Source organism: Cyprinodon tularosa, unplaced genomic scaffold, assembly GCF_016077235.1.
Source record: "Cyprinodon tularosa strain WSP-4 unplaced genomic scaffold, ASM1607723v1 ctg499, whole genome shotgun sequence".
In the NCBI taxonomy this organism is placed as follows: domain Eukaryota; kingdom Metazoa; phylum Chordata; class Actinopteri; order Cyprinodontiformes; family Cyprinodontidae; genus Cyprinodon; species Cyprinodon tularosa.
Genome location: NW_024039228.1, coordinates 203940 through 215214, shown reverse-complemented (window position 1 = coordinate 215214; position 11275 = coordinate 203940). Strand labels below are relative to the sequence as shown.

The 11275-nt window shown below is 39.4% G+C and overlaps 1 protein-coding gene across 1 annotated transcript; it reads left to right on the top strand.

Moving 5' to 3' along the window:
- Window positions 1–4707: 4707 nt before the first annotated feature.
- On the top strand, window positions 4708–10980 carry arg2 (arginase 2). The gene is made up of 8 exons (XM_038302760.1): window positions 4708–5052; window positions 5164–5236; window positions 8160–8334; window positions 8453–8612; window positions 9064–9158; window positions 9263–9367; window positions 9451–9587; window positions 9673–10980. The coding sequence occupies exons 1-8, from the start codon at window positions 4942–4944 to the stop codon at window positions 9861–9863; spliced, it is 1047 nt and encodes a 348-aa protein (XP_038158688.1). The 5' UTR covers window positions 4708–4941; the 3' UTR covers window positions 9864–10980.
- The last annotated feature ends 295 nt before the right edge of the window (window positions 10981–11275 follow it).

The window sequence follows — 11275 nt, the reverse complement described above, 5'->3', positions numbered from 1 at the left end:
CTGTCCCCCAGACATCCGCAGTTATATTTTTTATATTTATATATAAGGCCACAGTCATACCCACTGCATCACCTTGCAGCCCCGCCTGCAAAAAAATATGCTGACTCCTTTTGACCAAACCATTCTTAAGCACCCAAGGATGAATAAAAGATTACACTATATGATTGCAGTGACCCAAATTATTCTAAAATTGGGTCGAGGGATTATCTATAGGAACAGAATAGAATCAGAATAGCTTGATTTATCCTGATATTGTACCATTGGGTACCTTTATGTTCCGCAAACCCCCTGGATTTTTGTGTTTTATTATTTAAAATATATAAAATGTCCTTTTGGTGATCAATTTCATTTTAATTGACAGATTTTTTTTGCATGGATTTTATATTAATGCCATCTATATTTAATATGCATTATTATCCCTTGAAAATACACGCTAAAAACTTGGACCCTATAATTTAATCTCCATAGAGGCATTTTTAACTAATTTGACATATCTACATTTCCAAACAAAAAACAACTTAAAGCAAGACAATCAAGCTAAAATTATTCTGTTTGTTTTTTTTTTCTTTTGTGTATTTTTTCTTTTTCCATGAACATTGTAGTTTGGCTGTGATTGGAGCAAATTAATAAAGTCACAATGAGATTAAACGTTTGAAATAAAAATATCAATTGACTAAACTGGCTGGATGCGCTCTCTTCATCCTCTGACATGGGAGCTGGCTCGGAGCTTGTCTGCCTGGCTGTGTGTTTCCTGGACGGGGCGCCTTTTACAGCTGCTTTTTGAATCTCTGCTTCTGTGAGCAGATATCTGCTCACACTGAGCCTGGTTCTGCTGGAGGTTTCTTCTTGTTAAAAGGATGTTTTTCCTCTCCACTGTCGCTACAAGCATGAATAGTGTGAGGGATTGCATTCAAGTCAATGAGTCGATGGTTTTCCTTAGATAGAAAACTTTGAATCAATTTGACTGTATGATCTGATGAACTGTAAAAAGCCTTGAGATGACATGTGTTGTGAATTGGCGCTATATCAATAAACTGAATTGAATAATTAAATTCAAATCTCATGCTCCATTTTGATATAACATACATGTTCACTTTTCTGTATGGCATAAGGCATCTCAATACATTTCTAACTAGAAAAAGCTGTTTCGGAGAAACAGCAAGTGGGAATGCTTTTGCTGAATGAAACAAGCTGAAATTACCTGAAGAACATATGAAAATGTGAAAGGAAGTCATCAGAAACTTAAAACTGCAGAAAACAATTTAATCATCTGAAGATTTTGTAGGGTAGAATCATTTGGCAGTAGAATGGCAGTAAAATGGCAGAAACAAACTCATCTTAAAAGCTGCACAGCCAAACTATACATAATATCAAAAAATGTCTTTAATGTGTGCACTAGAAGAGTCTTAATATAATGTCTCCCAAGTTTCTAGAAACATTTCTAAAGAAATTTTCAAGGGGGGCCACCTACTGCCCAGAAACATGTCAGGCATGTTATGAATTAGCAGCAAACAGAAAAGCTTAATTCCTGTCCAGAAAAAGAGCAAAATTAAGCCAAAGTTCTCAGCATAGGCTGAAAAATATTAAATTAGCTGAATCAGAAAAGAAATTACAAAGAAAAACTTTAATCTTATCTGGTTGAAGAAAAAATGAGTAGCTCAAGGATGGGAGGTAAAATGTTGAGGAAGATGGTATTGAATAAGTATCAAAACTTTGAAATTGTGGAAATGTCAAGACTTGGCAAAACAATTTGAAAATATTTAAAATGTGTCGGTTGATCAGCATAAAGTAAACAGTGTCATAATTTGAGGATTGAAAATCTACAAACCTATATGCAAGACTGACCATTAGAAACAGAGAAAGGACAGAGAGAGAAGCTTATAGAAAGAGAGCTAATACCACTTAAGGAGCTGAATTTATCAAAAAATTTAACCTGCATGTTACGAGCCGCTGTGTTGATGACAGCACCGTTGGCAGGCTTAGGCTGCATGTTACGAGGTTAGCAGATGCTTTATTACAGTGTAAATCTTAGAACCTGGTTAAGAAATATGCACTGAGGTGTGTGGTCAACAGGCCTTGGTAGTGTAATTTGAAGAAATTGGTTGAGTTTGGGTCATAGCTACGAGCCATACGGCACAATGAATGAGTGTGTGTAAGGAAGAGGCTTTTATTTTGTAGAGTCCCTTTAGTCTTATTTCAAAAGTCTATCACGGATTTGTGTCAAGGGAAGGGTCATGCCCAGCAGTGATATAGAATCCATTTCTAAATATGAAATCACTGGTTTTCCATGTTATTGGGTGAATAGATGCTGTATTAGAGCGTAAATGGGAGACTTTTATTGTGAAATTTGCTCTGGGGTATGTTTTGAAAAGGTCCCTAGAGTCTAATAGAAACAAGCTGGTAGAGTTTGTGTCATAATGCTGGGCCATTTGCATCAATTAATACACGAGTACAATATGGAGGCTTTTATTTTGAAGAGTCAGTGGAGTCTTATTTTGAAAGTCTAGCAGGGTTGTGTGTAGAGAAAAGGGTCAGACCCAGCAGTGATACTTGATGACTTTCCAATCGTTAAACACTCTTTTCCCTTGTTATTAGGGCAGTAGATGAAGTGGCAATGGGAGGCTTTTATTTTGAAATTTTCTCTGGGGTGTGTTTTGAAAACCCCCTAGAGTCTCATTTTTAAAAAAAGTGGTTGAGTTTGGGTCATAATGTTTAGCCATATGCTGGGAAAAAAATATGAGTTTAATGTAGGGGCTTTTAGTTTGAAGGGTCCCCGGAGTCTTATTTTGAAAGTCTATCAGGGTTGCGTGTGAAGGGAAGGGTCATGGCCAGTAGTCATATTGTATCCACTTCCTAATGTTAAATCAGTGTTGTCTCCCTCCATTAGATTAAAATGTGCTGTTTAAAGTGGTGGAGGTAAAATCTCTTTGAAGCACGGTTACCTTGACAACGCTTAACAAGCCTGTCAGTGACAGAGAGACATGCGCTTCACTTTCGTTCCTTTCCTCTCAGGCTTTTTTGAATGGGAATATCAGCTCCGAACAAACGAGTGCTGAAGACAAACCGTAAATGGTATCTAAAAAATTCTTTCAGTCTAAGCGACAGCTATCCTTTGTCTCCAATTGGGGTAACTTTCATGGCTGTAGCTCATTCACAGCCTTAATGGGAAGGAGAAATATAAAGGTTTGTAAATCCTGCTGGTCTCATTAAATAACATGCAGCTCAATGGTAGAGCAGAACTCTCAAAAGCAAAACTTTCCCTGCGAACAAACGAGCGGTGAGCCAAAACCGTAAAAGGTATTCAAAAAATTCTTTCACCGTGAGCGTTGGCAATCTTTGGACTACAACTGGTGTAACTTTCATATTTCTACAATATTTGGTCTAGGCGTGGTGACGATGTAAAAAAGTGTATAATTGTCAAAATCTTGATTTTGGGGTTCGGACAGATTTGTTACCCCTGAACAAACCTTTTTCCTAGCTAAACGATAAAAGATATCGACACACTTCCTTCAATGTGAGTGCTAGGAAGGTCTGAGGAACAACTTCCACCAGGCTCATGTTGCTAGGTCAAATGGTTCCCGAATGGGAGCGATACGAAAAAGTCTGTTTTTTTTAATTTTCAGTTCGGATTTTCAGAGAGCTCTCATTGGATTTCTATGGGGGAAGTGTGGACTTCTTCGTGGTCTGGGCCAAACTGTCGGAAAACTGTAAATCCCACACAAATGAGGGTTACATTTCCTGAATCCTGACAAAAATCCCTACGTTTTGATGTAAAATGTATCTAGATAGAGTAAAAAATGAGCGAGTGAGTTGAAGCTGTTCGGTATGAGTGAAATGTATGAAAACGCTAGAGTGGCACACTCTAGCAGCTGAACATTCCGTCCATAGACTTCCATTATAAATTTGAAAATCTGTAAAAATTGTTTAAAAGTTTGAAGCTTCACTGAAGTAAAACTGTAAAAGTTAGCTGAAAGCCGAGTTAAACAGTAATAGCAAAAAGATACGGAAACATTTTAAAAGTTGAATGGTGTTTCTAGCTGAAAGTATGCTGAAGTAGTTAAAGGTCAAAGATGATGAAGTCTTAGCTGAATTTTGCTGAAATCTAAGAATTCTACATGCATTTCAATGGGACAAAAAAATCGCAGAAAAAGTTGAATATCGCGAAAACTACAAAAAATATCTTTACCAAAAGACATAGCACAATTCTCCTGAACAATCTGAACGTTTTGATACCAAAATTGTTGAAATCGGTGGAAAACTGCGGGACTAGTTAGAGTCAGAAAAATTTAAAGTGAACAACAATAAGTGGGCATTCCCACTTGATAATCCAGTGCTAAACCAGATTAGTTTTCTTTTTACTTTTTCTGACTGTCGGCTAAGTATATTTAAAAAAATGACTCAACATGTAGACGTGCTTCCATGTTTGCATGACACCAGAGAAGCCGTGTTTTGCGTTTGAATATTTGGGTATTATGCTCACATCCTGTCCCGCTGAATACAGTAGCAGTCTGGAAATTTCCACTTCGCTGACAGGGGGAGCTTCTCCAAAACAGCTCATGGCCTACATTTCTTAGCAAAAAAAGCCACGCCCACAAAGCAAGCTGCCATTGGTCCACCCGAAGGCGTGTCACTCGTGACGTCGGAGGATATAAATAAAATCCGAAGGCGCTCCGTTTGATAAACAAGAGTTACATCACGTTAACAGTTTTAACCACAGATAACCCTCACGTATATAAATATGTGGTTGTTTGTGCGGCTACATTAGGGCGTGTTCGTCCTGTTCCGCCCATCCCTGCCTCTCATTACAGCAGCTCATGAATATTAAACGGATTTGGGGGTAATAAGAGAGCCGCCTCCTCCTCTTTGCACCAACAGCATCCAGTAGCGCAACGACTCAGCAGGTTTCATCAGAAACTCTCGGGTTATTATAAGTGAAGGAAAATGGCATTAAGAGGACCGTTTCTCCGTCTTCTGCGAACTCAGATCAGACAGAGCCAACAAAACAGAGCTCAGTCTGTGGCGGTGCTGGGGGCCCCGTTTTCAAAAGGACAGGTAATACCATTCATTAAGAGTTTGTTGCATCCCCGTTTAACATCGCTGACCTTGTTTGGTTTTTTTGTGTGTGTTTTTTTTTTTTTTTTTTTTTTGTATTTTTGCCGGCAGAAAAGAGGAGGAGTGGAGCATGGCCCCAAAGTGATCAGAGATGCGGGTCTCATCGAAAGGCTCTCCGGGCTCGGTAGGTGAAAAGCAGGAAGGTCAGATCTTTATAAAGGAGTTACGTAACGGAGGATGTGTTGCTATTACACAAAGGATTGTTTTTATTTCTGCCTCCTCCAGCCTGTTACATCACCGCGAGGTTAACTGAGGTGTAATGGTTCCAGAAAAAATATAATAAAACAAAGCAAAGTGGCGCGATGAGCGCGTGGCCGCCGGCTTTATTCATGCTCTGGTTGCTGAAGCAGAGCCGCCTTTCACAGCAGCGCGGCTTTGAAATAGAAACCTGGGGTAGGAAAGAATGCGCCTCCTTTACTGTAAAGCTGAAGGAATGAGTCTGTGCGTCATGATGGAGAGCAGTGACTCAGACATGACAGAGACAACGTGCCTTAGAGGAAGGCTTAAGTATCATCTCAAGGGCTGCTTGAAGTCTGTCTGATCCAGACGGATAGATCTGAAAAAGGAAGATGTGATGTTGGACAGTAAGAATCCTGCAACAGGAACTAGTTTGATTAATGAAATAAAAATTTTATCTGTTATATTAACATAAAGTATAGTTAACAACTTTTTTCTTCTTCTTTTGCAATCACCAAACTGAACACTAATTTGATAAAAAGGCCTCAAATTACAAAGCATTAAATTTTAACAATACAAATTTTTTGAGCACATTCTTCAGCAGAGAAAATATTGAGTTAGGATTGTTTGCCGTGGAACTAAATGCAGGATGATCCTGGTTCAGTTACCTGAAACATACAACTGGATTTATAAAGGTTTATTCGTGTGGCCTAGTCAAAGACCGGGGCCTAAATCCTAAATCTGTGCCAAAGGACTTGGAAATTGATCATAGATGTTCTCCAGACATAGGCACCTCTGCTGGGGCAAAACGAATGAAGTGGTGATAACGATTTTAGGTTTCTTATCAACAGGTGGTTTGTAAACTTTTTTTTTTCCCCACACAAAATCAATACATATATCTCTTAAGTACCTGAAGCCTGATCCAAAAATCTGCAAAATTCCTTATTTAACACAGGAACTGCCTGAACCACATTTATTATCACTGTTCTACACTTTTACTGAGTTCATGTCTGTGCAAAATACCACCTCGAAAAAAAAAATAATAATAATTTTCTATTGAGCAATAAGATTTATAAAATGCAAGTCAGCCACAAGTGCGGGATGGTGCTGTAGGGCTGATTCCCCTTTAAATAAGCATTTTTGAAACAAAATACAGTAGAAATGTGTATGTACAAAAATGAGTCAGACAATATGTTGTTAAACTATCATTATATGTTAGGAGGTATTTTGAAGTTTAATTTTTTGTACAAGCCAGGGATATATATAACCATCCTCAGATGCTTCATCCACTGGTAATCCGAAAAATGCAGGTGTGTTCGCTGATACATGGAAAACCTAGCTTCCCCCTCCACCCCCTGCTGTGTCACTTATGGGGTACCTCTGACTGTCCTATTAATAAGAATGAAATGAGGTAAACGTCTGTGAGGCCGGCAGCTTCATGGCCTTCACAGCAGTATTTACTTTCACGTTGGCTTCTCGGTAACTGACAACTGCCAAGTAATTATATCCAAGGAAGAGAGTGGAAAAAGCTGAGTAATTCTTTATAGTTTGCGTTTATTATCAGTTCCACTGATGCCCTAAAGGGGAATTAAAATAATTAAACAAATAACAGGCTGAGTTACATTTACATAAGTAACTCTTTAAAAAGAAATATTCTTTTAGAAGTAGTTTTAGAACATTGTACATTGTGTGATGCACCGCATGATTCTATTTTGTACTCAAGGCTTTTTGGTTTATTGTTATTTTCCATCTGCTGAGTCTCATTCAGAGGTCATCTGAAAATACAATAATCAGCCAAGTGTAATTTACCCCATTCTAATATAGTCCATTTTTAAGTTTTGGAAGTGTTTTTTCTATGGCTTCTTCATTCATTAAACAATGAATTTTAATATAACTATATTTTGTGTAGGTTTACATACATTTTTAAATATCAAATCAGTTATTATGATCATGAGTTTCCTTGATAAATGAGTAGCCGTTTTTCCAAATAGTTTCTTTTTTTTACTCTTGAGTCATGTCTTGGATGGGTGCTTCTTTATTTTATTTTGTGTAAAAAATATAAAGTAGTGCTGGGTTTAATTTCCATGTGCTCTACCCTCAAGTGCTGCTATAAAGTTTAAGGCGATATGCATGCAAACGAGTCTGTCGATTTCCCAGTGGTGAAAAAGATCCGGCTGCAGAATCAGTAAGGAGTCCTGAATCTGCAACCAAACACCAACCCGACAAGACTGACAAGTCTTTAGTTCACACCGAGTTTAAAAGACATTCGTGCTGAAGCAATCCTCACAAAGCTATCTGAGCAGCAAACAACAGACTTTACACATAGTACAGCTCAAACTAGACAGTGAAGAACCTACAGAAAGATCACCAACGCTCTCTTCAGTTCGTCCTGCAAGAGATGCTCGGGGTTGCATCAAGTCGAAGCTATTCCTGTCCTGCCTTTGCATAGTAATGAGCCAGTGGAGTAATCCCACACGACTAATAAGGATCAGATTCTCAACCCTGATTACCTCTAGATAAGAGATAAGAGGAATATCTCATGGTCCATCGTCCGTCCTGAAATTAATTCATATTTTTCAGTATTTTAGTCTGCCGCCACCTTGCACGTTGCTGTCACTGAAACCTGAGCCCCATGGGAACAGGGACAAGTGGAAAGTGGCTAATGTTCCATTGGCAGCCAAAGCATCAACCTCTTAAGGGTGCAAGGTCGGCCAAATCCATGTTAAATGGCATGCAGGAGCTGCAAGTTGCTTGAGCTGATCGACTGACACCTGTTGTTTGAATTATGATGCTGCCCAGGTTGTTTTTAAAAGCTATGATTGTGCATCCATAAAAAATTAATTAAAATTAAAAAATGTATGTTTCATCAGACTACTCTGTTCATGACTTCGGCGACCTCAGCTTTCAGCACCTGGAGCAGGACGAACCCTACATGGGCGTGAAGTCCCCGAGGAGTGTGGGAGCCGCCAACAAAAAGTTATCCAGTGCCGTGAGCAGAGCCGTCGGCGCCGGACACACTCTGGTAATGCTGGGGGGAGATCACAGGTATTTCTATCGAACAACGCTGCAACAAAGGCAGCGCAGACTGCGACTGCGCGCTCATCTTGTGCATCTGAAGGGACTCAAATAGCGAAATTCAACATGGCTTCTCTCCTTTCAACAGCCTGGCTATCGGGTCGGTGAGCGGACATGCCCAGCAGTGCCCTGATCTGTGTGTGATTTGGGTCGACGCCCATGCCGATATAAACACCCCCATGACCTCGCCGTCGGGAAACCTTCACGGCCAGCCTGTGGCATTCATGCTCAAAGAGCTGCAAGACAAGGTGAGGGCCAGACACAACAGAAAGGTTAGGAACACAGGACGTCTGGAACCTTGAAGTTTGCTAAAGAGACACAGCATAATACCCAGAATCAAGGACTGATAATATTTTCAGCACTATTCTGATCTTATTGCCCTTCAGTTGAGTGATTAACCAAGAGATTTGAACAGTAAAAGCTTTTTATCTTATTTAACGTTTGGTGCTTTTAGATATTTTTCGGCTTTTCGAGTAAGATTAATACGGCAAATGAGATTGCGCAATACATTGTTTTCCTTTTGATTCTGACGAGAAAAAACCTTCAAATCCTGTATATTTTATTCCTCCACTTAAAGATTGTGTAAGGCTCTGTATGTTTTTCTTCCGCCAAAATAAAGCAATGTAGCAAAGGTTGTTGTGTTACACAGTTTTCTTGCTTTGATGGTCACATATTTATCAGAATGTTGTTTGCATCCAGATGCCAGAAATTCCTGGATTCTCATGGGCCAAACCTTTCCTCTCGTCACGTGATCTGGTTTACATTGGGCTGCGGGATGTTGACCCCGGAGAGCAGTGAGTTGCTGCTTTTACCTAAGCTATCTCTACCATGTGGTTGATGTACACTGTTACTTCATGTAAACTTTTTAAAAACCTGTTTTTTGTGCACTTTGCTGCAGCCAGATCCTAAAGAACCTGGGAATCCAGTACTTCACCATGAGGGATATAGACAGACTAGGCATCCAAAGAGTCATGGAAGTAACTTTTGATCATCTTCTGGCACGGTAGATAATACTTCCTGATCCTGATGAACCGGCTGATTGGATTTAAGGGCCAATCTGAATTCACCTTTAATCTTCTCCTGCAGAAAACAGCGACCGATCCACCTGAGTTTTGACATCGACGCATTCGACCCGTCTCTGGCTCCTGCCACAGGAACCCCGGTGAACGGTGGTTTGACTTACAGAGAAGGGATCTATCTGACAGAGGAGATTCATAACACAGGTAGTTTACCTCACTTCCTGCATGCCTCCATCCGTTCTAGACCCTCTGGGTTTGGAGTGTAACATGTTTCTGCATTGGTGTTCAGGTCTGCTTTCAGTCATGGACCTGGTGGAGGTAAACCCCATCCTGGGAGCAAATCAGGAAGCAGTGGAGGCCACCGCCTCCTTAGCGGTGGACGTCGTCGCATCGTCTCTGGGGCAGACGAGAGAGGGCTCTCATGGGTCCATCGACGCTATGCCGGCAGAGAAAAGCGACACAGAGCAGCTCTGCCTCTGAGAGCTCCAAAGCTCTGTCTCTTTTTGAACTTTACACCATGCCTGACCATTCCACCACTTCATTTTCTGCTGTTTATTTTTATTGTTTTTAATCTGGGAAAAGTAAAGAGATTTCTGGATCCATAAAGGAAAGCATAAAATGAAAGGGCTTTAAAAATGTTTACTTTGGTCACGCTGGGGAAAGCCTGCAGCATAATGGACAGACTTTATGAGTAAACTACTGCTCATAGTAAAAGCAATACTAATTTATTTGATTTTTATGATGTGTGTTTGAAAAAGAGAAAAAAAAAAGGGACGTACCTGCCTTAGAGGCAAGAAAAAGTAAGACTTTGAAGTTTGCGGTCTAATGTGGACCTTTATTGCTTTCTGGTCAGACCATATAGTCTACAGCTACTGTAGTTAAGCCACTCTTCACTTTTGGACCAGCTGTGGTTACTGTTTTCTGAGTTTACATTTATTTTAAACTTTACAATTACCAGTACAAGCACTTTAAATATATAACACATCCCTTATCAAAACTTTTTGTAGGAATGCTAAAAAAAAATAATATTTACTGTATTTTCATCAGACCTGTACTGGTTTACTGCTCTGTCCTCGAGTTTCAAATTGAATGACTATTTTCATTGCTACAAAGAGATCTTATTTTGGTCTTCCATGAATGTGAATAAATGTTTGTTTGTATGTGTGTCCTATTTTCTCCTTTGCTTAATTTCTGGAATCATGGCTGGACTTCCTCTTTAACTAGCATCAGAGGCTAGGATGACTCTACCATGCTCAACAATTTGAAAAGCATATTAATTCATAAAAACAATTAACTCTACTTATCATAAATTAATGAGTTCATTTCATTACAGGTGATTTACTGTTAGTAGTGTTGCGATGAAAATGTATTTTTTTTGCCCCAATACTGATGCCATCTGTTTGAAATTGATGCGTGTGTGTATATATGAAGAACTGCATACTACTTGGATGTAAAATAATTGCCATCATGGATTTTTCAAGCTGCTGCCTACCTTTGTGAAGCAGGAAAAAGACTAAAAGAAAGTGAATCCAGCAGAACTTTTCATGGCCTACCTGGAATTGGTGACAATAGTTGAATAAACTTTTGGCTCTCAAAATGGGATTGATGCCCTATTTGTTGGGACTCTATACTGATACCATCATTTTAGTGCTGGATCGGGGCCCCGCCTGATACTGGTATCGGTATTGGTGCAACACTAATTGAGTTCTGATGAAATCACTCCTTTAAATCAAGAAGAGATATTATATTAGCAATAGCTTCAGCTAAAACACATGATATTCTTGTATTTTTAAAATGTGTTTTATATCCTTCTGGTCTCAGATTCCCAAAGTTTTCAGTCAGTTTTTTGTTCCTAGGTTTCAAATGTATTATAACAGATGAAAGCAAGAGAG

Coding starts and splice junctions, on each gene's coding strand:
- arg2 (XM_038302760.1), top strand. CDS start 4,942: ATGGCATTAAGAGGACCGTTTCTCCGTCTTCTGCGAACTCAGATCAGA. Junction 5,237..8,159: donor CGAAAGGCTCTCCGGGCTCG/GTAGGTGAAAAG, acceptor ATGTTTCATCAG/ACTACTCTGTTCATGACTTC. Junction 9,368..9,450: donor TTTGATCATCTTCTGGCACG/GTAGATAATACT, acceptor CTTCTCCTGCAG/AAAACAGCGACCGATCCACC.